Genomic DNA, 23,426 nt, shown 5'->3' with positions numbered 1-23,426 from the left:
TTCTTAGCTGGAGAATCTGTGGCTGTGAACAATTAAAATATCATTATTATTTTTACAAGTGTATATAATCTATTTTTGTGTAAGGAAAGAAAGTGTACTACTTATACCGGCTGTTTTGCATCACTAACCTGCATTTTTAGGTCTACATTTCCTAGCCCTCTTTGCTTTTGGTAAGTTGAACACAAGATGTTTGTTCGTGCAGTTCTTCAATGTGTGCTCACCACTTCCACAGTGGCTGCACTTGTAGAACTTGTTTGTTTTGATTTTCTCTTTGATTGTTAGAAGTCTTGGGCGCCCTTTTGTTTTAGCACGATCAGGATTCAACAGTTCAATGGTCGAGCTTGTTCCTTCTTGCAGTGATAAATTGAACAAGTTCGAAACTGTTCTTGTTGAAGTAGTTGGAGCAGTGGATTGTGTCTCTCCTGTGTTTTCTGTTACTCTATCCATTGCGTCCATATGTTCTTCAATTCTCAGAGCCTCTTGTAGTAAGTAGTTGCATTTTTGTCTGCTTTTGGAACCTTTTGATGCTGTCTGTGTCAATCTTCTTGACAGTAAGTTATAGCGGAGAGAGTCATTGTCTATTTCTTCTGGAGCAGGGAGGTGGTAGTTCAGTTTCTTCTGCTTCTTTCTCCATCTTTCGATAATGTATTTCTCTGGTATTTTTTCCACTTCCAGGTGTAGCATCACTTTAAGGATGTGAGAGCACAGTAAGCCATCCTTTTCAAACTTGCAGCAGACGCAAGAGTACTCATCATTCTGTAAGTTTACTTGGACTATGTAATTTCTCCGTCTGTGCTCTTGTACTGGATAGTTGCTTGCTTGAGACAGTATATAAATTATATACTTTTCTTGCTCTCTGATACTCAGTCTTGTTACATCTTTGAGTATGTGCTGAAATTTTCTAAATATTGCCAAGTTGTATAGCTCGTGAGCTTGTCTTTCTATGTAGTACTTTGTCAGGAATTTCTTTGGTTCCACCTTCTTATCAGATACCTTGTGGTCAAGTTCGTCTTCTGTTGCATGTATCGTATCCAATATTCTCTGATATTCTCTCAGAAAACTGGTCATGCTAAACTGTGCACCCACTCCTTTTTTGAATAAGGCATTTGTTCCTTCACTTCTAGCTGTTGTTTGTATGAAAGGAAAGAATTTTGTCTTGAAATACACTGGGACAAACTTCTGTCTTGATTTCCACATTTCATCAAAGAACTTGACACCAGTAACATTGTAATCTACAATCATTTTTTGCCAAAGTGTCTCAAATTCTTGTACAGTCAATGAGTTGTCAATGATGTCCTGCATTTCTTCATATAGTCCTTCATTTGTAGCAAATGTTGGACCATTCTTGTCATCACATTTTTTTTTCACATGAAACAAGCAACTTCTGTGTGTTGCTTTTGGGAAGACCGTTTTAATTGCAGTAGCCATGCCCTGGTCTTGATCAGTCATTATTGACTGTGGTGGCTTACCACACATAGCCAATAGGAACATTCGGAATAACCACTCAAATGTATTTGCTGTTTCATTTATTATGAAGGCACAAGCAAAGAGATATGTTTTTCCATGTGGTGATATTCCAACAAAGGGAGCAAAAGGCAGATTGTATTTATTTGTCAGGAAGGTTGTGTCAAAACTAACACAATCACCATAAAGATCATAGTATTGTCTAGACCTCGCATCTGTCCAGAAAACACTCCTTACTTTATTCTCTGCATCTATTTCCATGGTGTAGTAAAACCCAGGGTTTTCAGCCTGTTTCTTGTTAAACCATTCAAGTACTTCCTGCAAATCATTGTTGTTAACTTCTCTGTTAACACTGGTTCCGTAGTTGCATACTTTTCTTTTGTTGTACGGAAGTTGTTCCATTCCTCCTCTCATATGTGCCAAAACAGACACTATATTCCTTGTTGGTATGTTGCATTGCTTCATTGTCCTTATAATTGATTTTTCTTCTTTTGTCATAAGTACATGTGACCTGAAGAATCTACCACCCGGCTCCAGCGGATGGTTGTGGTCTAGAAACAGGTTAGTGATAATCCATAGACTACCTCTTTCACTAATTACCATCTCCACTTTGCAATCTGTCCTTGCGACAACTGTGCTCTGTCTCTGTTGCACGGCGCACTCAGTGTCTGCATCTGTATTGTGACCATGTTTGTTGCACTTTATTGTCACCCTGATTACCTCATTGTTTCTTTTCTTGCTTGTTGTACGGTAGCTAGAAACAATAGCAATAGAAAATCCTGCAGCAAATGAGTACATGTTGAGATATTTTTGTGCATCTTCTCTTGACTTGAATTCCATTCCCTTCACTGGCTTTAGATCTGTACTTAATTCTGTCTCCAGCTGCTCGGTACCTTGTTTTTCATTCTCCCAAAAGTTGTCTACATCTTCTTCATTTATTTTCTCACTATCATCTTCATCTCCAGTTGGAGAACTTTCTGCATTCATTCTGTCATTTTCAGCATCAAGATTCCATGTATGATCAAATTCTTGATGGTTTGATTCATTTCCTTCATTGTTGTCCTCAATTATCTGTGGAAGAATTCATGTTATTATTTGTCTAGCTTATTGTATTATATGGAATAAGAACAATTGTTTATACAACGAATTTACCTCATCTAGAATTATGTCTTGGAAAATATCAGCATTCCAAGGGTTATCTTGTATGTCTCCATGCCCGTTACTGTTTTGCTGCAAAATACAGAAGCAAATTTATGTTAGCTTATATGTAAAGATAAACACAAGATAATTGAGCATTTATCAATTTATTCTTTCTGTAATTTTTTCCAATTTTACCTGTAAGCTGCTCTCGTTCATGTTTTCATAGGATGAGCTTCCTTGATGTTCTCTGTGTTGCTGCATATTGTGAGTTCAGAAGGTTGGTCAATTCCAGCTATTCTCGTTGTTATATATTTTTCACAGATTAATGTCATTTTTTCCATACCTTAGCTTTGAGTTCATGATGTTCACTGTCACTATGAACTTTGCGGGATTGCATGCTAGTGTCATTCCCATGTTGGCCATGGCTAACACTTTCTGTACAGAGCAAATTAGTCCTCTGTGTACTTGTCAAGGTCTGAGAAACTCTCTGCAATAAAAGGATTATATACAAATCAGAGTCAGCATTAGTTTTTAAAGAAATCTCATCTATATGCATAGTTTTTCTGTATTTTTTTTGTACCTTCATGCTATCACTAAATGGAGAGTAAGTTGTGTCGAGATCGCCACGCAACAGACCCATGTATGAAAAGTTGGCCTGCATTTTGTATTTTGATTAGTATTTTTGTAATATGGAAAAACATGATAAGGAGTGTAAATATTTGTAGAATTTTCACAAAAGAGTCAATTGAATTTCAACCTAGGATGGAACACAACCTTTCCAAAGAACCACCTGTGACAAAAATGTTTCTGAGTGCAGATGAGCAGTGGGTGGCAGCAGTCATTAGTGTATGTGTCTTCTCTTTTGTCCTATTAGTTGATTAATTGATTTCTCGTTATGCCCAGCAGCATGTCAATTAGTGGCAAACTGAGTAGGTGACACTTGGTTGTTCAGTTATATTGTTTCTCGCGAGCACGGAAGAGATGGTTGCGTTTTTTGCAGCAGCATGTTAGTTAGTGGCAAGCTGGTAGGCGACACTTGGTTGTTCATTTGTCATGCTACCCGAGAGCGCAGAAGCCCTGGTTGCTGGTACTCCTCTATCCTTTGTTCCCCATTTTTTTGGGCTCTACATCTGACTATACTGAAAGAGTGGCTATACTGAAATTCTGAGCATGTGGGGATCAGTACATTCAGTTTTCTTCAGTTTCTAGTGCAGCCATGCTCTCACAACCAGTATGTATCTCATGTGCTGTTCTGTTTGTTTTTTGCTTTCACAAATCTATGGCTGATATACTGTGTGGTGAGTGATGTGTCCATATGCACGTGCACACCCCAATAACCAGTGATTTAGTTGGAATGTGCCTAGTTTTTGATTTGGGGTTGAATACTTGTACTGATACTGGCTGACCATCCACAACCGGGGCAGCTGCTCTAAGGGTCTTTAAATTCTTTTTTATGTTCATGACCTTTATACTTGTAATTTTGACAAATTGTGTTGCCCAGTTGATCTTTTTGAAGTACTTATTTTGGACTGGCAGTGGGCTTTACTGCATTTACTTTTCTTACTGTCGACATGACTGACTAGTTCTAAATTTTACAGGGAGACGTCAGTTATGGGGAAGACTCCATGTTCTCCTGTTACCACAGGTCCTGTCCTTGATTACCTTATTGTTACTTGTCCTGTACAACTATTAATAGTCAGTCTTTCAGTTCATGGCATGGTTATATCTGTTTTCAGAGTACTGTGTAATACATCCAGTGTGCTTTTCTTGTACATATGCTCTGAGAATGTAAATTTGAGATCTCATCTGACTCTTGTTTTTGATGTTGATATGTGTTACATGTCTCTATTTTACTGGCTCCCACCAAGATTATAACACTTTAGAAACCAATGGTTCACTTTTAACATGAATATTCTGCCATGTCTTTACATATCTGGTGAAAAACAGTTCAACTATATGCATGATAGACAGGGAATGCATGCTACAGGTGGTGATGGCTCTTTTTTGATTCCAGAAGATGATCAACTAATATTGTTCCCTACTTCTGCAGTGCAAATGTTTAAAAAAGGGAGCACACCTGTGTAAGAAGTGGATCAGATCCAGGTAAGCCATCTTCTTGATCTTGCTTGTCTTCCTCCTGGCTTGGGTCTTCCATCTCAGATCTGATGTTTGTCTTTCCTTCTCTCTTCTCGTGGAATTCCTATCTAAATCGTTGTTCCTTGTTTTGTATCTGAGGCATGGGGAAAAAAGCAGGGGTAGTTGGTCGTGAGCGGACGGCGTCAGGTGGTGTTTCTTGAGGAAGAAGATGATCGAAGAAGATGCTGGTTTGGGTCGTGGTAGTTGCTCGTCAGCGTTTTTGGGCTTTATGTTCTGGGCCGTCCGGTTCAGGTACGAAAATGGGCCACAACTGAATAAATGAGGCAACAGTGACAGGCTGAAACTCATTTTGGACTCATTTACTCAGTACAGCTGTCTACAGCTCATTGGTACAAAATCTGACTGCTAGAGAATTGTGAAACAGGCAGCTGCTAATTAGACACTCCCTAGATTTAACCCGTTATCAGATTCAGCAGAACCCATGTCCAAATACGTATTTTCGATCCTGTTATTGTTCTCTGCATGAAGCTAGCTACATTCTCGGTTACACGAAATCACAAGGTCAGGGCTTTGACAACGTCAAGAGTAACTATGTTTTACTTCAATCATTTGTCTTTTTCTTGGGCAGACCACATGTGGATAGATATTTCAATGCAAATTTGGTCGTACAAACTAGACAAGTGTCTGTACTTGTATATTATATTTTCATACTTTTTTAGACAAAAATATTTTTTCAATTTTTGGAAAAAGAGTTGAGTGGAGGTCAGGAGTCGAAATGCCTCAAGCAAAACTAAAAATCTGATTGAACGAGTCAATAACAGACTTTCATTGCAATTTCTTCGGCTGGCCTGAACCCACTTCGCTCACACTGGGGCGAGACGGGAGGCGACTCAGACCAAGCCTCACCTACACCTGCCTCTCCTGACATCGCCACTGCCTGAGAAAGCAGATAGGAAATTCCACGGTCCTGCCAAGGACATCGGCGGCAATGTGCTCTTTTGCGGGTGCTGTGGTGGTGGGGAGGTAGGGTGAGGTCGGGACCGCAAGGTCCGGTTTTGGTGAGCTAGGAGGTCATATGGTGTGACACTCTAGTGGACCGTTGTGCTCTGTAGCGGTGTGTTGTGCGTGTGGTTGGATGGTTTGGGCGTCATTGTAGGGGTAGCACGCCGGCCGGGCTAGATCCCAGCCTACGACATACCAGGCTAGCGGAGATGCGACCGAGGATCCATGTCGGCACAATTGTAGATGCTTGGATCATTGGAGGAGGGCCGGCACGCTTCTGCTTCGTGCATGTCAATCAGGTGAGTGGTTCCACATGGCTTCTGACGTGGAGGCCGGCACTAGATTTGGGTGTGGTCACTCTAGCCACCGGATTTGTCTTGGTTGAGTAGGTCGGCAGCGATTTATTACACTAAGTGAAGGTGTATCATCCCATCGTTTAGGACCAAATGAGGGGTAGATCTAGGAATATGTGCTTCTGCATACATGCATTTGAAATTAAGGGTAAATTTTTCACGCTCAAAACAAAACCTCAAAGGGACCGGAATCTCTTTTGTTTGGTGACAAGGTTTAGGTCATCAGTTGATTGCTATAGATTTTGATATGATCTTTGTTGATGTCGTGATTTTGGGAGGCATAATTTGATTCAAATTCTAACTTGAATTTGAACAATCGATAACACATTTGAAATTGGATTTGAATTTGAAAATGAACTAAAAAAAAACAATACAAGTAAATCATAAGTGAGACATTGATCAATAATGAAAATTGATCTTTATCGATATTAACAAAATATTACTTTGTCTTTACAAAAGAATAAACAAAATAATACAATTACAAGTTTTAGGAAGAAGAAAAATAAAACCATAAACTAAAACTTGATCAACATCATCATCTTCGTCTTATATTTGTGATCTGCAGAACAAACAAAATAGTATTAACAAATGGGATGAGTAAAAAATAAAAATAAATAGGAGTGTAGATATTTTCAGACGAGCATATCCAAAAGAGGAGATGCACCCAAGTTGAAACTTGCACCAGGCAAGCTAGCAACTTACACACCGATAGGACAACACTATTGTCGACCAAGGAGAGCACCATGGCAGCATATAAAATCATCATTTCTTGCAGCACACAGCTGCATAGCGCATCACTATCCCAAATCCATCGACTAGTTTCTCAGACCAGCCAAGAACAACACCAAATCACCATCAAGTCATTACCAAGACCACCATGCCATTCTTAATAAATCCAAGTATCGTCTTAGCATCACAAGACCATCAACCACACATCCCAACTTATCATTAGCAAGCATGGTGAAGTATAAGCGACAAGGAGGAGGAGTTCTACCACAAGAAGGTGGTAAATCAACCTCTAGAAGCAGTGGCGGACCCAGAAACATTTTAAAGCCTGGGCAAACATGCTTAAAGTGCCAATTTTTCAAACAAAACCACTCTAAGAAGTCATATAACTCAAAGGAGCATCGCCGGGAAGCCTGGGCGATTTCCCGGGCAGTAGGGATGCTAGATCCACCCTTGTCTAGAAGCTCCACAAGATCAACAAGACTAAGCACTAGGTGATGGAGTGAGGTATAAATCGAATCATGGAGCGGATCATTGGGGACATAATTTCCAAAAGTTTCATGTCCTCCAAGTAAGAATCAATATCTAACAAAGTTTGTTTAAATAATTTTTTACATCATTTGGATAGAGACTATAGGAGTACCGATAGCTATTAAGGAAGTAATTAGTCACAACAATAAAATATTGATAAGCAAAAACTCAAGCTATGCATCCTTTCAAACAAGGTACTACAACCTAGCTTAAATTCACCAAGATTAGAACATGGACAAATAAGAAACATCGAAACCAAACAAATACAAACACTAGACTAAACAATTAATTCTTGGTCTAATTAATCAAATGACTGACATTGGTTCGATTATTTTTTTCTACACATTTTAATCCATCAATAGGGCAGCAGTAGCAACCAAGATAGGTCACCTACTTCCACAACATTTTAAAATCCCACCAATAACACCAAAAATATCTTATGCACATAAACACATGTTTTCCAATCCTATACCATCTACTGACAACAAACTTGATGGTACATGCAAAGGAATCCATGTAGCATACCCAAGATCCAACTACAATTTGTAATCAAACCAATTCAAACATTCTCTACTTCCCTTCCTTAAAAAATAATTATGAAAGAGAAGATAGACAATATCCAAACAACATTTCATATAGTACTATATCATACCCACATTTGACAACTCTATCCCTTTTATCAGAAACCGGCAGTAATCGAGGGGGCGACGACAGCGGTGACGAAATCGCTAGGCACATCATGAGAGAGAGAGAGAGAGGAGAGGACGAGAGTGAGGACATGTGCAGTCGGTCTGGGTAGTTGACCCGACCGAGCCGGTCGGCTCAACTAACCACTAGGGTTTGGTCTGAGTTGTGGGGTTAGGGGCGTTTATGCCCTTGCAAAAATCCTTTTCTATATCACTTAATAAAAATCACCTATCGTAGACAAATAAATACTAGAAAATAACCCAAAAATAACTTTGATTTTTTTATAGAGAAGATAGTGATTTTTTATATAAATTTATGAATATTCAAAATAAATTTGAGTTATTCCATTTCAAAACAATTTTCTTAATTAATTAAAATCCAAGAAAAATTGGGGAGTAAAATTTTCCTCATTCCCCTGCCCCGACTTGTCCAAATAATCACCTCGTAGATGAACCTCCACCGCTGCTGCCGGTACCCTGCTGCCCCTCCCAGCCTGCCATTCCCACCGCCGGTCACTTCTGCGCGCAGATCTGTGAGTGGAACGGCTCCTTGTTTGTCCCCAATGGTCGCCCTTGCAGATCTGTGAGTATACCCAAACCTCTTCACTCTCTCTTTGTCAAAATCTTGTTTGGATGTTGTCCATGGTGTAGTGTTGTATAAATTTCAGAGGAGCGCTCTTCCTTTCAATGTATTTGATGCCCTACTATGAACTAGGACATATCCATGCTTAGGTTTCATTGATCTGGAGAAAATAACAAGCTTGTAGGCATCTCGGTTTTAGTTAAGCCAAAGTATTCTAAAACTACGGTTAAAATTTTGAAATAATTTTCTTGACATATACATGTTATAAATGTGTTGTCAATGCCTAATGTTGATGATTAAAATTTTGGATGTGATCCTAGGATGGTGCTAGTGATCCTTTTGATATGCACAAATACAGATCGTGTGCATCCTACTTGCCTCACTAGATCCACCCCTGTGATTTTTCTGTCCACTTTAAGTATGAGGCACACATATGTTTAGTGTTTTTCTAGAATGTTGATGATTAAAATTTTGTGGCACTATGTGATCCTGGGACGGTGTCACCGAACCTTGTGATATGCACAAATATTAATCTTGTGCATCCTACTTGGTTCTCTTACTCCACCCCTGGGATTTCTGTGACCACCGTAAGTATGAAGAACGACTACAAATCATTGTTGATTAGTTTTGTCTTTTTAAGAATGCCTATGATTAAAATCTCATGTCACTACGGGTGACCCCGAATAGTTCAAGCGAGCCTTCTGATATGTACAAATAGAAATCTTGTGCATTCTACTTGGCTCGCTTGAACTTTCACGGGGTTTGCTTGTCCCCAATGATATATCCATTAACCAATATTATGATAGCTTAGTCAAGGGATGGAATAACAAATGTTCCTTTATTAGATCCATAAACATATGAAAAATTCATCATCTCCATGATTTCCTCTAAGCTCATATTTGCAACAGTATTATCCTCGTGTAATTAGCTTAGTGTTGTGGATGATGACGTGGTGGTAGAGTTGGCAAGTTCCTTGTCTGCATCTGAAATTCGGGATCTGAAGGTGGCATACTCCTCGGTACATCGGGCTTTCACCTGCCGGCAGCACAAAACAACAACAAAAAACATTAGCCTAACACAACTCTGCTCACGTAATATGTTATGCTAGTTTATTATTATTAATTTCTAATGATTGTATCGGAAGAAAACATAAATATTTGTATACCTTTGCACCGATTCCCGTATTTGCCTTGTTGCCCTGAAGAGAGAAACACATACATGATGAAAAGATAGTTTTCTATGTCACAAGGATTATACATAAAAGTGAAATATATTACATCCCTAGTAGGATCATAGCATTCATGAAACTTGTTTCCTTTAAGTGAACACATATTTTCATCACCAGGAGAAAAGATTTTCCTTGCACACAATTTGCTTCATCGAAGCTGTATATTCAGGAGGTAAAATTTCCATCTTGTTTTTGCATGTGTAGAAAATAATACTGTGATAATGTGATTTATATGTTCTACGGTGTGATACTATGATAGATAGATCCGCTACTGGGTTACTTAAATTGTTGCTGAAATGATGGCAGAGCAGTATTCATGTAGAGCCCTTGATTATTAGTTACCTTTCCCATGAGTGTCGTTACTGCGTGATGGACCACATATTGAGCGTCTACGATGCCAATCTGCTCTTCAGGATCCTGACACGATTAAAAAAAGAGTTTTTGGATATGCACAGTTTTCTACGCCTAGCTCAATAAAAATGATAATACAGTTTTTTTTGTATGATCTTAGGCTGTGCTTACATCGACACATCTCCAGAAATGGAAGTCCAGTCCCCATCCATGGATCAGGTCATTCTGCAATAGAATCAATTTCGTCGTTGCAGTTCAGACAAATGTTACATAAGTATTGTTACAGAGAAACACGTACTGTATTAAGACTGTATTTTTTTTTTGTACTTCCCCTTCCAATTTTTTTTTATCATACATGATACATGTACTGTGTATTTATTATGTGGGCCCAAAGCCAAGGCGCAAGACATTAAGCTGCACTTCTTGGAAAGTACTTTTTCTTAAACTAGCATAGTGATCCGTGCAAATGTGAGGGCAACATATGAAAATGTTTAAAAAATATATAAATGAACAATGTAGACATAAATTATTTTATTAGCGTTCATATGGTCGTATTCACTATAAATTTTATGATAAATGAAAAGGGTTAGGTGCAAATGAAAATTCTTTTAATAATGCTAAATTTCTGGGGTTAAGATTACTTCAATATATATAAGATGTATCAGTGATAGAATGTACTTTTGTAGGTGGTAGTATTAGGAAAAATCATAGAAGTAAATTCACATGGCAATCTGAGGTGAGTACGGTAAAATATAAAAGTTGACGGATTATGTAATTGGGTCAGACTGCACCCATGTTGCCTATTTTTATTTTCATGCTCGTATTAAGATTGAAATCAACTGTTGTTCTTTTTTCCAGATGTTGTCTTTTGTTTGACCCCTACGTTCTCGAAACTAAATAGCCAAATTGGCTCCTAAGAGCATATATATTGTTGTGGAAAAACAAATGATGCTAGCGACAAAAAAATGAATTTCTTTAGACATATCATTGTCCATTTCAATGTGTAATTCATGGACAAAAGTAAGCTTCTCCGTTTATGAAAGAAAAAATGTTGGTGCTAAAAAGGCTTTTCTAGGGCACATTTTTTTCCTAGGACTGGACATATTCGTGAAACTTTCTACCGACATGCAAAACACAAACATGTATATAGACAAAAAGTTCAGCTTTCATACTCTTTAAATTATTTTTAGTAATTTTATTATCATCCCAAGAGCTGATGCTTCATGATGAAAAATACCTTAGAATCATTGCCAGATTTTATATCGTGCATATAGTTTTGATGTGGTGTAAGACTTGTTCTTATACATGTCACATACGTGTGTTTTCGGTATCTCTTGGTCACATGTCCCATAAAATATAGGAGTCCAAATTAAATTAAACCATCATACTGATATTGATTGTTGAATGAATACATGATCGAAATAATAGATACAATTATTAATTTTTTTTTTGTGTGTACCCGCCAATGTTGAATCTCCACGAAATTGGTGTGTCCAATTCGGATTGATTGTTAACTGAATTCTAGCTCTTAATAATAGCTCCAACTATTAAAATATAGTTGATTATGTGAACTCGTCAATCTTCAAGCTCCATGAAAACCGGTGCAAGTGCAGTTGTACAAACCAATGTTCCTAGAAAAATAGATACTCGGTCGGTCCCATTAAATATGTCTTAACTTATTGTGTAGATAAATTCAAATTTAGATAAACTTAAGACATGTTTCATGGGACGGAGGGAGTATTATTTTTTGAAGAAAGATACTTCCATTAATGAAATCACATAGATGTTCATAGCAGGATAATGGAAAGTTTTCTACAAAATATGTACTTCCTACTTGCCATAATATAGTACGCATTGTATTCCATGAAAATTAATACGTATATACCATATTAAATATATTTCACGATGTTTCTAATAGTATTGATTTGATATTCTAGATACTGATATTTTTGTACAAATATTGGTTGAAGTTTAAACGGCTGGACTTTAAAAAAACTTAATATGTACCATACTTTTGTGTAGATTAATTGCCTTGGGATTAATTTTGTATACTCGTGCAACCATAGAGTATACTTTGGGATTGATTTTTTTGCCATATGTGCACCCAACCGCGGAGATATCATACTTTGGAGATACACCTTGACACGATTATTATAGCAAAGCAAAATAATAATAAAACAAACGCATGACATAAATTGCATGATCAAGGTAATAATACTTAGACCAATTGGCTGATCCGCTCGGGTCGTCCCCTCTAGGGCGACTCGGGGCGGAACCCTAGCCCCCCGCCGCCGCCTTCCCTACCCCCTCCTCCTCCCTCCTCGCCGTCCCCTGAGGCTGCCGCCGGCGAAGCCTGGCGTGGTCGGTGATGGGGGCGGCGGGGATCCGCGCACGGTCCCCTGGGGCGGCGGTAGGAGGCACGCCTCCGCGCCGGGGGGATGATCCCGGAACCCGGCGGTTGATGGCGGCGCGGCCATCTCATCACGTCTTCGCCGCGGCCTCGCCGGGCGGGCGATGATGGGGGCGGCGGCGCGGCCGTGGAACCATGGCGGCGCGGCTCTCTCCTCCGTTCCTCGCCGCGGCTCGCCGGGCAGGCGGATTGGGGGCGGCGGTGCGGCCCTGGATCCTGGCGGCGCGATCCTCTCCGTCCTTCCTCGCCTCGGCATCGCCGGGTGGGTGGTGATGGGGGCGGATCTCGTGCTGCTCCTCCTCAAGGTCGGGATCACGGCACTAAGGGCGGCGGCCCTGGATGGCGGTGATGGCGTCGACCTGGTGGCAGGTGGCGGGCGTCAGGTGCGGTGGAGGGTTGGGTTGGCCAGCCCGGGATGGTCGCCGACGTGGGGGTCCGACCTGAATAATGGCGGCGGTCCTAGGGCCTCTCTCGCGTGAAGAGGAGGACCTACCGGAGGCCTGGACTCGTGATCTGGCCGGAGGGTTGAGTTCCGGAAGGCTCCGCCGGCGAATGTAACAGCGCTTTGCCTGGAGTTTGCTGGATCGGAGGTATTCGGTCGTGCGCACCCATGCGTTTATTCCGACCGTTTGGTTCGGAGGGAGCGGCGCGAAGCTCTTCTTCCGTGTTGACATCAAGTGACTATGGATCCATGATGAAAGTCGGAAGAAGAGAATTTCTTGAAGGCCGGAGGGGAGGACTAGCTAAGGGAGGTTCAAGTCTCCGCGCTGTTGAGGGGCTTGCTTGGTGTCCCGGCTTCACAGCAGCGGTTTGGAAGTGGGGGCGGCAACACAGGTGAAGCGCAGAGTCCTACCTTTCAGGGTGAAAACCCAAGGTCTGGCCTTAACTGGTTGTGCCTGGCAGTGACCTTGGTGGAGGCATTGTTTTGAGAGCGGGGACTATCTTCAGGGTGAAAACCTTAGATCTTTGATCGGGCGACGACGGTGTTTGAGCACTGTTCCCTTCTTGAAGGCGTCGTTTTTTGGAGAGTCTGTAATTCAGGTGTTGTCATGGTGGTGGATGTATTGCTGTTGTTAGGCCCGAGATACTGTAGCGGGACTTTTGTTTCTTAGTTTTCTTTTCATTTTTTTGGCTGTGTGCATCCGTAGTGCCATTAGGGTGGTGCGTTGTTGCAGAGGCTGGGTGTAATTGATATCTTCTTGATATTAATATATTCCCTTTATCGAAAAAAAATTGCATGATCAAGGTGTCCTTACAATCAATGGTACGACCAGCTAGCTATGCAACTCAGGTTAGATCTATTTCATCATGTTTAAAGGTAATATCAAAGTGTCTGGTATCGCTTGAGACCTATTCTTGGTGATGTGATTTCAGAGAATCAGAGCCCCTTCGTGCCGGGGCGCCTCATTACGGATAATGCTCTACTAGCTTTTGAATGTCTTCATTATATGGAACATGGGACTACTGCAAATAATCCTTTATGTGCATATAAATTGGATTTGTTGAAGGCCTATGATCGAGTTGGGTTTTCTGGAGGAGGTGATGCATAAGATGAGCTTCTCTCGCCGGTGGGTGCAATGGATAATGTTGTGTGTGACCATGATGAGGTACTCTGTAAAATTTAACGGAGTTTCTCTCCCACGAGCGGCAGTCTCAGGCAAGGTGACCTGTTATCCCCGTTTTTTGTTTCTTTTTATTGCTGACGATTTATCCGCTCTGCTACAGTCAGAAATTGCTGCGGGTGGTATTTCGCCCATCAAGATTTGCAGCGGGAATTTCCCACCTGCTGTTTGCAGATGATACTTTGTTGTTCTCTAAGGCTTCTTGTAATCAAGCTGTGAGGGTCAAGGCTGTGATAGATTCCTATGCGGAGGCCACGGGCCAATTGATAAATCCTTCTAAGTGTTCTATCATGTTTAGTCCAAATTGTGCTGAGGAGATATAATATGGTGTACGTGCTGTCCTCAGTATCCAACATGATCCTTTTGAGGATAAGTACCTTGGGTTGCCGACACCCGAAGGGAGTATGAGTAAAGAAAAATTTGATGATTTGCAGGCTATGCTATCAAAGAGGATTTTACAGTGGGGTCATTTGTCGCAAGGGGGCAATGAGATTATGATTAAGGCGGTTGCTCAAGCCCTGCTGATTTATATCATGTCGGTGTTTAAACTGCCCATGTCAGTATGTGATAATTTGACAAAGTTGATCCGAGACTTTTGGTGGGAATCCGAGTGGGGACTTTTGGTGGGGATCCAAGCTATGGGATGGAACTATACTTAAACATGGGGTGATCTGGAGAATTGGTGATGGTCGATCAATGCGTATATGGTGGGACAATTGGCTCCCGCGTTCTGAGGAACTTAAGGTGATTGGGCCGAGAGGCCGACCAAGATTTTATCGGGCGTGTCCAGTCTTCTTAACGATGATGGGAGTTGGAATGAAACTCTAGTCTGTAAAACATTCTTGCCAATTGATACCGAGATTATCTTGAGAATTAAAACCTCATCTAGGTTGCCAGATGATATGATTGCATGACAACATGAAAGCAACGGCATCTTTTCAGTGAAGAGTGTGTACCGTGTTGGGCTACGGCTTGCACAACATGATCAGGTGAGTGCAACTAGCAGCTTGGCTCCTTTGGGTGATAATCAGATATGAAAAAAAGATTTGGAAATGCAATATTCCAGAGAAGAAGGTGCGCATCTTTGCGTGGCAGGCCTTATCTAATGGCTTAGCAACGGAGGAAAATAAAAGACGTTATCATATGCCGGTGTCTAGCATCTGTCGTATATGTAGAAATGAGAAAGAGAACACATATCATGCTTTGGTCCATTGTCATCATGCATCTGCTCTTTGGGACGTGATGAGGATGGGCTGGTATGTTCCTAGAATAGTTAGCCCTATTCAGGAGGATTGGTTGGAGACTTGGCTCTTGCCGCTTATAGAGCAACAGTGTGGTAGAATTCTTATGATTGCATGGAGGGCTTGGCATGTGCAGAACGAGATCACACATGACAACTCCTATTGGGGTATCACGTAGGTTCATCTGTAGTTATTTGCAGTCCTTAGAAAATATTCGCAAGTTCGAACTGGTGGTAGTGCTGAAGGGGAAGCAAGTACTTCTTGGCTCAAACAATGACAGCCGGGGCAATGAAATCTGTTAATGTACCATGGGTAAAACCTCCTGAAGGTATGCTGAAGTTAAATATAGATGGGGCATTCTTGGTCCAATCAGCACAGGCTGGCGCGGGCATGATCTTGAGGCGCAGTAATGACACTATTGTTTTTGCGGCATGTAATCGTTACGATTTTGCTCGTCAGCTCTTGATTCGGAGATCAGTGCTTGTTTGGAGGGTGTCAAGATGGCGATTGATCTTAGTCAGGGAAACATCCTAGTGGAGACAGACTGCCTCGATATGGTATGAATGGTGAGAAGCAATAATGTTGATAGGTCTTGCTTTGGTCATCTAGTGGAGGACTTGCGACAATTATTTTCATCAGAGCGTATTGTATCTATAACTAAAATTCCTAGGGAACAGAATTATGTTAGTCATGAGCTACCTAGGTTAGGTTTATTGGAAGATAGACCTTCTATTTGGTTAGGGTCCGCTCCAGATCCCTTGTGGGTCGTATCGTTCGGGATTGTAACAACATTATTATTTTACTAATACAATCCCTTTTACCCCGCAAAAAAAACAAAAGGGTTAACTCTCCTGTAACAATTTTCTCTCTCTTAAAATAGACTACTCTACAGTCCGATGAAGATACGTGTTGGAATATTCACATATTTTCTGGTACAATATTTAAGCGTGTCGATCTAAATTAAACAGTTAGGTATGTAACTATTAATTAGTCGTTCGTTAAATTCTAGCCTCAAATTTTGGATCTAACCGATAAAATAATTGTGATGATGTGGATTAATGTGGTGTCTCTATTTTAGACATCCGTATTTTGCTTTTAGTATAATAGATAGAAGATAGAATCATGAAACTTTATTATTTTAACTGGGGAAAATCACCCAACACAACATTGGCAACAAGTGCTGGTACATCAATATCCCAGACTAAAGCCTCTTGGGCATTACAAGATTTTTCCAATTTTGCAAGTTCATGGGCAACTTTATTTGCAGACGGTCAACATGCTTGCACCTTGCATCTACAAAACTAACAATGTAACTGAATATGCTACTAAAATGAAAATTACGCTACTCGAAGAAAATGTCTTCAAAAAGAAATCGCGGCACATGCGCTGATGTTGACGGGCCAACAATATGCCAAACTTGAAACCATCGTCCCCGAATTATATATTAGAAAAACGCTCGCGTCGCTCCTAGGGGTGGCTCGGGCAAATTCCTAGCCACCGCTGCGCCACATCCCCCCGCTGCCGCCGGAGGAAGCTGTCGGGCAAAGTCCCTCCCGGTAGACAGCGGTGGCAGGCTCTCATTTCCGTATGCGACACGCGGCGGAGGGGATCCTCCTACTCGCATGGTGGGATCTTCGGTTTGAGCTTCGCAGTGGCCTGGATGGCAAGGCTCGTCCAGCGGAGATGGACGATAGGGCAGCAACCCTGGACTTCTTCGATGATCTTGGCTATCGTTGTGGAAGCAAGAGCGACACGGCGCCTGGTTCAGGGACTCGGTACAGCTCAACCCCTAATCTCCGCGTGGTGTGGGTGGTGGCGGTGGTGCCCGCTGAGATCTCTAGTCTGCTGTTGGGAGCCTACGGGCGTCAACGTGGTGGCCTGTCGATCTGCTTAATAAAGTAGACAGTTCTTTGGTTTTTCTTGTGCTAAGACGGTGTTCTGCTTGATGCCGGTCCTGATTAATTTGGCCAGTGACGAGTTTCGGAAGGCTCTGCCGCTGATGATCTCCATCAGGCGCTTGATGCCTGTAGATTGCTGGACGGATGTGATTCGGTCGTGCAAACCCATAATTCTGGCCGTTTAACTTTGTGAGGGAGTGACGTGAAGCTTCGCAGGCTATTGCCATCATGGGACATGTCAGTTTTTCGATTTCCATGGAGAAGACAATTGCGGAGAATGTCATGACGGCTGAGGTCTATTTTTGGCGGAGTAAGTCTTCAAGGCGATAAGGACTTTGCTTGGCGTTTCTTAACTTGCAGCAGCGATATCGGCATGCGGGGGTGGCATCACAGGAGAAGTACAAAGTCTTATATTTCATGATAAAAATCCAAGGTCTGGCCTTAATTAGTTGTGTTTGGCAATGTCCTTGTTGAAGATATTATTTTGAGAGGGAGGATTTGCTCCTGGATAAAAATCTAAGGTCTGCCCTTAATTATGTTGCCTTTGCAATGGCCTTGTTGAAGGCATTGTTTTGTGGGCAGGGACTCTAGGTGCTCTCTTGGCAGTTGTTTGTGTTGCACTTAGAAGGTTTTGATCACCGTATTGAGATATTTTTTCCTTTCCGTAGTTGGGTTGTGTGCATCCGTATTGTCTTTAGAATATTTTCTTATTGCAGAGGTTGTATCTTCGCGATATTAATATATTCTCTTTATCGAAAAAAATATAAGCTCTTAGCCAGCACATTTAACAAGGGCACCACCATCAATCCCCATTCGGGGAGAACAAACGATCGACGTCAATTGTCGTGCTAAAAGCTTGACCTTGCCCTAGAATTACCAAACGCTCCACCAACATTCAGAACTACTGCTGTTTGGGGAGCCTCAATGAGAAGTGTCATCCCGGGCCGGCATTGCGTGAAAAGGCGGTATTACTGCAATTGCCACCGCCCTCATCAGCAGTGCCGGCGAGGGCCGGCATTGCGCATCGGGAGGTAACCATCGAACGAGCGAGTTTACACGCCCCGTTGGGCGAACAACAAGGCGAAGGAGGAAGGGGAATGCGGCAGGGTTTTGCCTGTCCTACCCCTCTGCAACTAGAACATAACTTTTGTGCAACATTTTGCAAGTAGGTACAAAACCACAAAGCACTTTTTAAGTGTTAATTCAATTATTTCGATTTTAGGTCAAATGTACTACATATAATTGGGCTAAGTCTGAAAAATACAAACCTGTATCATATGCCAGATGCATCTCCAAGCATCCCTGGAGAAAACCGGTGCCATCACCTCCACGAACCTGCATGTCAACTCCGTCAGATCTTTCAGCTCATTGCAAACCAAAAAGTGACCCTTAGGTGATCGAATAATTCAGGTACCCGCTGCAAGGCCGCTGGTGCACGTCGGGGCAGCCTTTCCCCCCTGCGTCCGTCCTGTTCAGGCCAATAATTGTTTGTGAGTTGTGACAGGTTACAAACGGTAAATTACATATACTATCTATACACATTTCGTTAACAAGAAATGGTATCTACAATTGCATCATCATGGATTCTGCACGTGCTTACTTGTGCATCTCGCCAGTGTCTCTCTTGGCAGTGATATCGTACTGCTTCTTCCCCTTGGTCACGTCCAGCCCTGGCTGCGAGATTTCTAGCCCATGCTTCTTCACAATGTCGATGTACCTGCATTCACAACCAGTCGATGATCGGATTCGGAGTCCAGATATCAAACCGACAAAGCAGGCATTGGTGGATCATACGGTTCCGCAGCGAAGTTCTCGACGCCGAGGTCCTCGTCCCACAAGAAGATGTAGTCGTATGGCGCCACGATGTTTGGGTGCATGAACCTCTTGGCGAACCACCTTGATCATAACAGGTTAAAATCTGAATATTATCAATCCATTGAAAATCTCAAAGATATACAGTTCTGTCAGTGTGGTGCTCTCACCATTTGGTTTGCTGCCTGGCGCTAACGTGAGTAGCCTGCTTTGACCACTCGAACTCGTCCCACTCCGTCGTGCGACCGTCATAGTGGAACACCATGACGTCGAAGTTGTCAGAGAACTACATAGTGTACAAGGTCAGTTGATCTGTTAGGAACCTGGAGATTCAAGCTGCAGTAAATTGCAAATCGGGAGCAACGAATGGAGTTCAGGCTTCAGCAGACAGGAGAAGAATGGGCTGCTTCTGTCATCGACTTACATCTGACATGTACTGAAGTATAGTACATGGTGATACGATACAACATGGTCAACATTCATAAATTATATCTTGGTTCTTACCTTATGCACAGTTGCATTGACATTGACTTTCTCGGCGTACCCTACGGCCAGCGCCAGGAGGTACTTGCGTGTCGGCGTGTCCTATGCATTGCAGACCGGAACAAGTTACTCAATGAACCAACGGAAGATGAAACGAAATCAAATTCAATTGGTGTTTATTCAGATTAAAGCAATATTACGATTCGAGAGAGCTCAGGGTCAGAGAAATCAAGACCTCTGTTGGGGACCCCCAGAGCCTGCGGAGGTGAAGATCAGACTCCGACACCACAATCCCTGGTGGTAACCTCTCTGAACCTTGCGGGTTTCTTGCAACCTTTAAAATTAAGAAAACATGGAGTGTTTGCTTACTTAAGAGACAATTTTTTTGTGACCGAAACTGAATCATTCAGAACTGCATGCAAATTAATGTACCCCAGAAGTGGCATTTGAGGTAGTGGTGTTGCTGAATGGTGCCCATAGTCTAGCAACTATGCTGCTGTCACTGAAGGTGGAGTTTACAGAAAAACTACTACTCCAAGGCAGTATGCCACACTGAAGCTGCATGGGAATGGGATGATCTTAGCTTCAGAGCTCATCAGAGTATGATGGGAAAAGCCAGTCTCCCAAAACTTAAATTCATTCTCCACCTACCTTTGGTGTGATCGCAATGGGAAAATAAACGCTCATGAAGAACCCCAACGCCACAGCCACAGGCAACACCTTTAGAAACGAGGTTACTTTCATCCTGACTAACACCATGATAAATCAAGAGAGAACACAACAAAAATCACGATTGGGAAATCACGAAGAAAAGACAAATACTTACAAGATCGGTGACGAACTGACGATTTGTGCTTATGTCGCAGGCGGGCGGGCAGGAAGAAGACTGAACTAGTGAGTACGTGTGGCCCTGCCCTGCGATATAATGTCAAGAGAGATATGTAAACTGGCTGAGCAGTGTAGTAGTGTTTTACCTGTCTTTGATCTGAATTAGGAGCGTGGAGTAGGATGGAGAACAATTTTTTTAACTTGCATACAAAGCATGCATAGAGTTGACTCACTTTTAGTTGGATAGAATGGAAGCAAGTCCAAAGCTAACTGAGGGATACAGACATACAGTTGCATGCATAGAGTTGACTCACTTTTTTTTTGCCTCTCATTGCTCCTTATGTATATGTGTTACGTAGATATCACAAAACTTGTTGGCGTTCATTCCCAGCAAAGTCCAGCCATTGACAATTGTGTATAGTACGTATAGAGTACGTATGTACCAATTGTCTTGCACATAGAGAGCACAGTGCGAACTAAGCACAAACCATTCTGTTGGGTACGCACCTTCGTCAAGATGCTCCGCATCATGGCGCCATCAATCTCTACAGCGATGCTTCTCCTGCTCCCATTCGGGCTCCTCGTCGCCGTGATCCTCGTCGTATACCCCAACGAGTTGGCCCTCCAGTCACTTATGTCCAGCCCAACCTGCCAAAACAATGCCGGCCTCACGGCCACGGACGTCGTCGGGGTGGCCGTGGATTTCCGGCTGCTCATCGGCGTGCTGACGCTCCCGGGCCTGTACGAGCGGCGGAACCTGATCCGCACGGTGTACGCGCTCCAGCAGCCGAGCCTGCCGGCGTCACGCGTCGTCGACGTCCGGTTCATCTTCTGCCGGGTGGCCTCGGAGGAGGAGCGCGTGCTGGTGGCGCTGGAGGCGATGCGTTACGGCGACGTGGTCGAGCTGGACTGCACGGAGAACATGGACAACGGCAAGACCTACTCCTACCTCTCCGGCCAGCGTCCCGGCGCTCTTCGGCGCCTCCGCCTACGACTTCGTGATGAAGACCGACGACGACACCTTCTTCCGGCTGCCGCAGCTGGCCGAGTCGCTGGGCCGCGCGCCCAGGGAGGACCTCTACTACGGGTGCCGGGTGTCATGCGACATGAGACGCGCGGCGAAAGACGAGAGTACATGTCCGGCATGGGATACGTCCTCTCCTGGGACCTCGTGGAGTGGATCGCGGCGGCGGAGGTGATCCGGAACCGGACGGCGGGGCCGGAGGACTGGACGCTCCGCAAGTGGTTCGGCCTCGGCGGCAAGGCCAAGAACTGGGTGGACGCTAAGCCGGCCATGTACGACTTCCCGCAGCCGAGGGACGCCTGCGCGCACCAGCTGGTGCCGGACACCATCGCCGTGCACAAGCTCAAGGACAACGAGAGGTGGTCCACCAGGCTCAAGTTCTTCAACTTCACCGCGGGCCTCCAGTCGTCCAAGTTCTTCCGCAACGTTTGATAATTCCAGAGGTTAATCATTTTAAATGGTCTTGGATTTGTCCAAACCTTTTCATAACATCATGAATCATGCTAGCTATAAGTTGTAACATGAATTACAAGTTTACAACTAAGATATTTTCGTAGGGATGTTGCAGCTGAGAAAGCTGCCTTCGGCCCCTTGAATTGCTTCGTGATTCATGGTGACTTGCAACATGGGTTGTGTTAACACCACACTAGTTCATAAGAAGCCATGGATTTTAGCAGGTTCTAGCCATTAGAGGTGTTAGAGTTGTATAGTCTCTTTTCTTATATTTCTCAGTGTATGAGGAGCTTACCTGCATATTGTAGCACATTGTAACACATGTACATGTACTGGCATATGGCCCTCTGTGAATACTAGTTGCTCATTCACAACATGGTATCAGAGCCCATGGTTTGGCACTTTGCACGCTGCAACTCCGTGCTCGATCCGCGCCGCTGCTGATGATCTTTCCGTCCTTCGTTGCTCCACTCCCTTCTTCCTTTCCATTTTCAAGAAATTTAGCCTCTTTCTAGCCATTTTTGAGCTCCAAATCGAGCTCTCCGTCGCCGAGGTCGCCGGCCAGCCTCCGTTCCGGCCGCCGCCGGCCATCCTCCGTCCTTGGCCGCCTCAGGCCAGCATCGTCCCCGTCCGGCCAGCCCCGGGCTCCTCTGGCCGTGCCCAAGTCGGCCCCAACCTCTCCAAGTCCGGCCCCGGCCTCCCCAAGTCCGACCGACCCCGGCCTCCTCCGGCCGACTTCGGCCTCCTCCGGCGTAGGCTGCTCCTGGCCGGCCTCATCCGGCGTGCCCTGCCCACACGCTTGGCTGCTGGTGCTGCAGCTCGAGTTTGGCCAGATTCAGATCTGTTTGACCAAAAAAAAAGGAGGAAAAGATGGCATCCTCTTTGTCTGGCTACGTCAGTATCCCTCGCTGCCCCGTCATCTTTGATGGTACCAACTATGGAGAATTTATTGCCTTTATGCGCATTCACATGTGTGGTCTTCGGCTGTGTGGTGTTCTTACCGGAGAGGTCTCTTGTCCGCCGCACCCCATTGCTCCTGTGCCTCCTACCTCGCTGTCTGTGTCACAGGCCCTTGATGCGGATGCTACTGAGGCTGATCGGGATGCAGCCAAGTCTGCCGAGGCTGCCGCTGATGAGGCTAATGACGAGCAGGTACTTGCCTATTCAGAGGCTCTTGGCTCCTACCGTGATAGTTTGGCTTCTTTTACTCAGTGGTGTGATGAGGATGCTAGATCTGCTGCCGTTCTTTCGCAGAGTGTTCAGCCACAGTTTGCTTCTAAATTTATGGGCCTCGCTACTGTCGCTGAGATGTGGTCTCACCTTCTTCAGCGCTACTAGCCTTCTGGGGATTCTCTGTACTTGTCTGTGTTGCGTCAGGAGCATGATCTTCAGCAGGGTGACTCTACTGTTGATGAGTTTTACACCTAGAGTGCGGCGATCTGGTGCCAGCTTGACTCCCTTCGCAGTGTTGTCTGTGGTACTTGCCAGTGTTGC

The 23,426-nt window shown here is 43.5% G+C and overlaps 1 protein-coding gene and 1 pseudogene across 1 annotated transcript; one reads left to right on the top strand and one right to left on the bottom strand.

Moving 5' to 3' along the window:
* Positions 1-9,506: 9,506 nt before the first annotated feature.
* On the bottom strand, positions 9,507-20,986 carry LOC124703811. The gene is made up of 14 exons (XM_047236047.1): positions 20,963-20,986; positions 20,689-20,725; positions 20,454-20,542; positions 20,279-20,347; positions 20,060-20,185; positions 19,863-19,961; positions 19,649-19,729; positions 19,315-19,430; positions 19,127-19,228; positions 18,933-19,049; positions 18,601-18,667; positions 10,333-10,386; positions 10,137-10,227; positions 9,507-9,622 (listed from the first exon to the last, which is right to left on the bottom strand). The coding sequence occupies exons 1-14, from the start codon at positions 20,984-20,986 to the stop codon at positions 9,507-9,509; spliced, it is 1,188 nt and encodes a 395-aa protein (XP_047092003.1).
* A 22-nt stretch (positions 20,987-21,008) lies between these two features.
* LOC124703805 lies at positions 21,009-21,911 on the top strand (annotated as a pseudogene).
* Positions 21,912-23,426: the final 1,515 nt, after the last annotated feature.

This window comes from Lolium rigidum, chromosome 1, assembly GCF_022539505.1.
Source record: "Lolium rigidum isolate FL_2022 chromosome 1, APGP_CSIRO_Lrig_0.1, whole genome shotgun sequence".
Lineage (NCBI taxonomy): Eukaryota > Viridiplantae > Streptophyta > Magnoliopsida > Poales > Poaceae > Lolium > Lolium rigidum.
The sequence above is the reverse complement of the archived record's forward strand: the minus strand, read 5'-3'. Positions and strand labels throughout refer to the sequence as shown.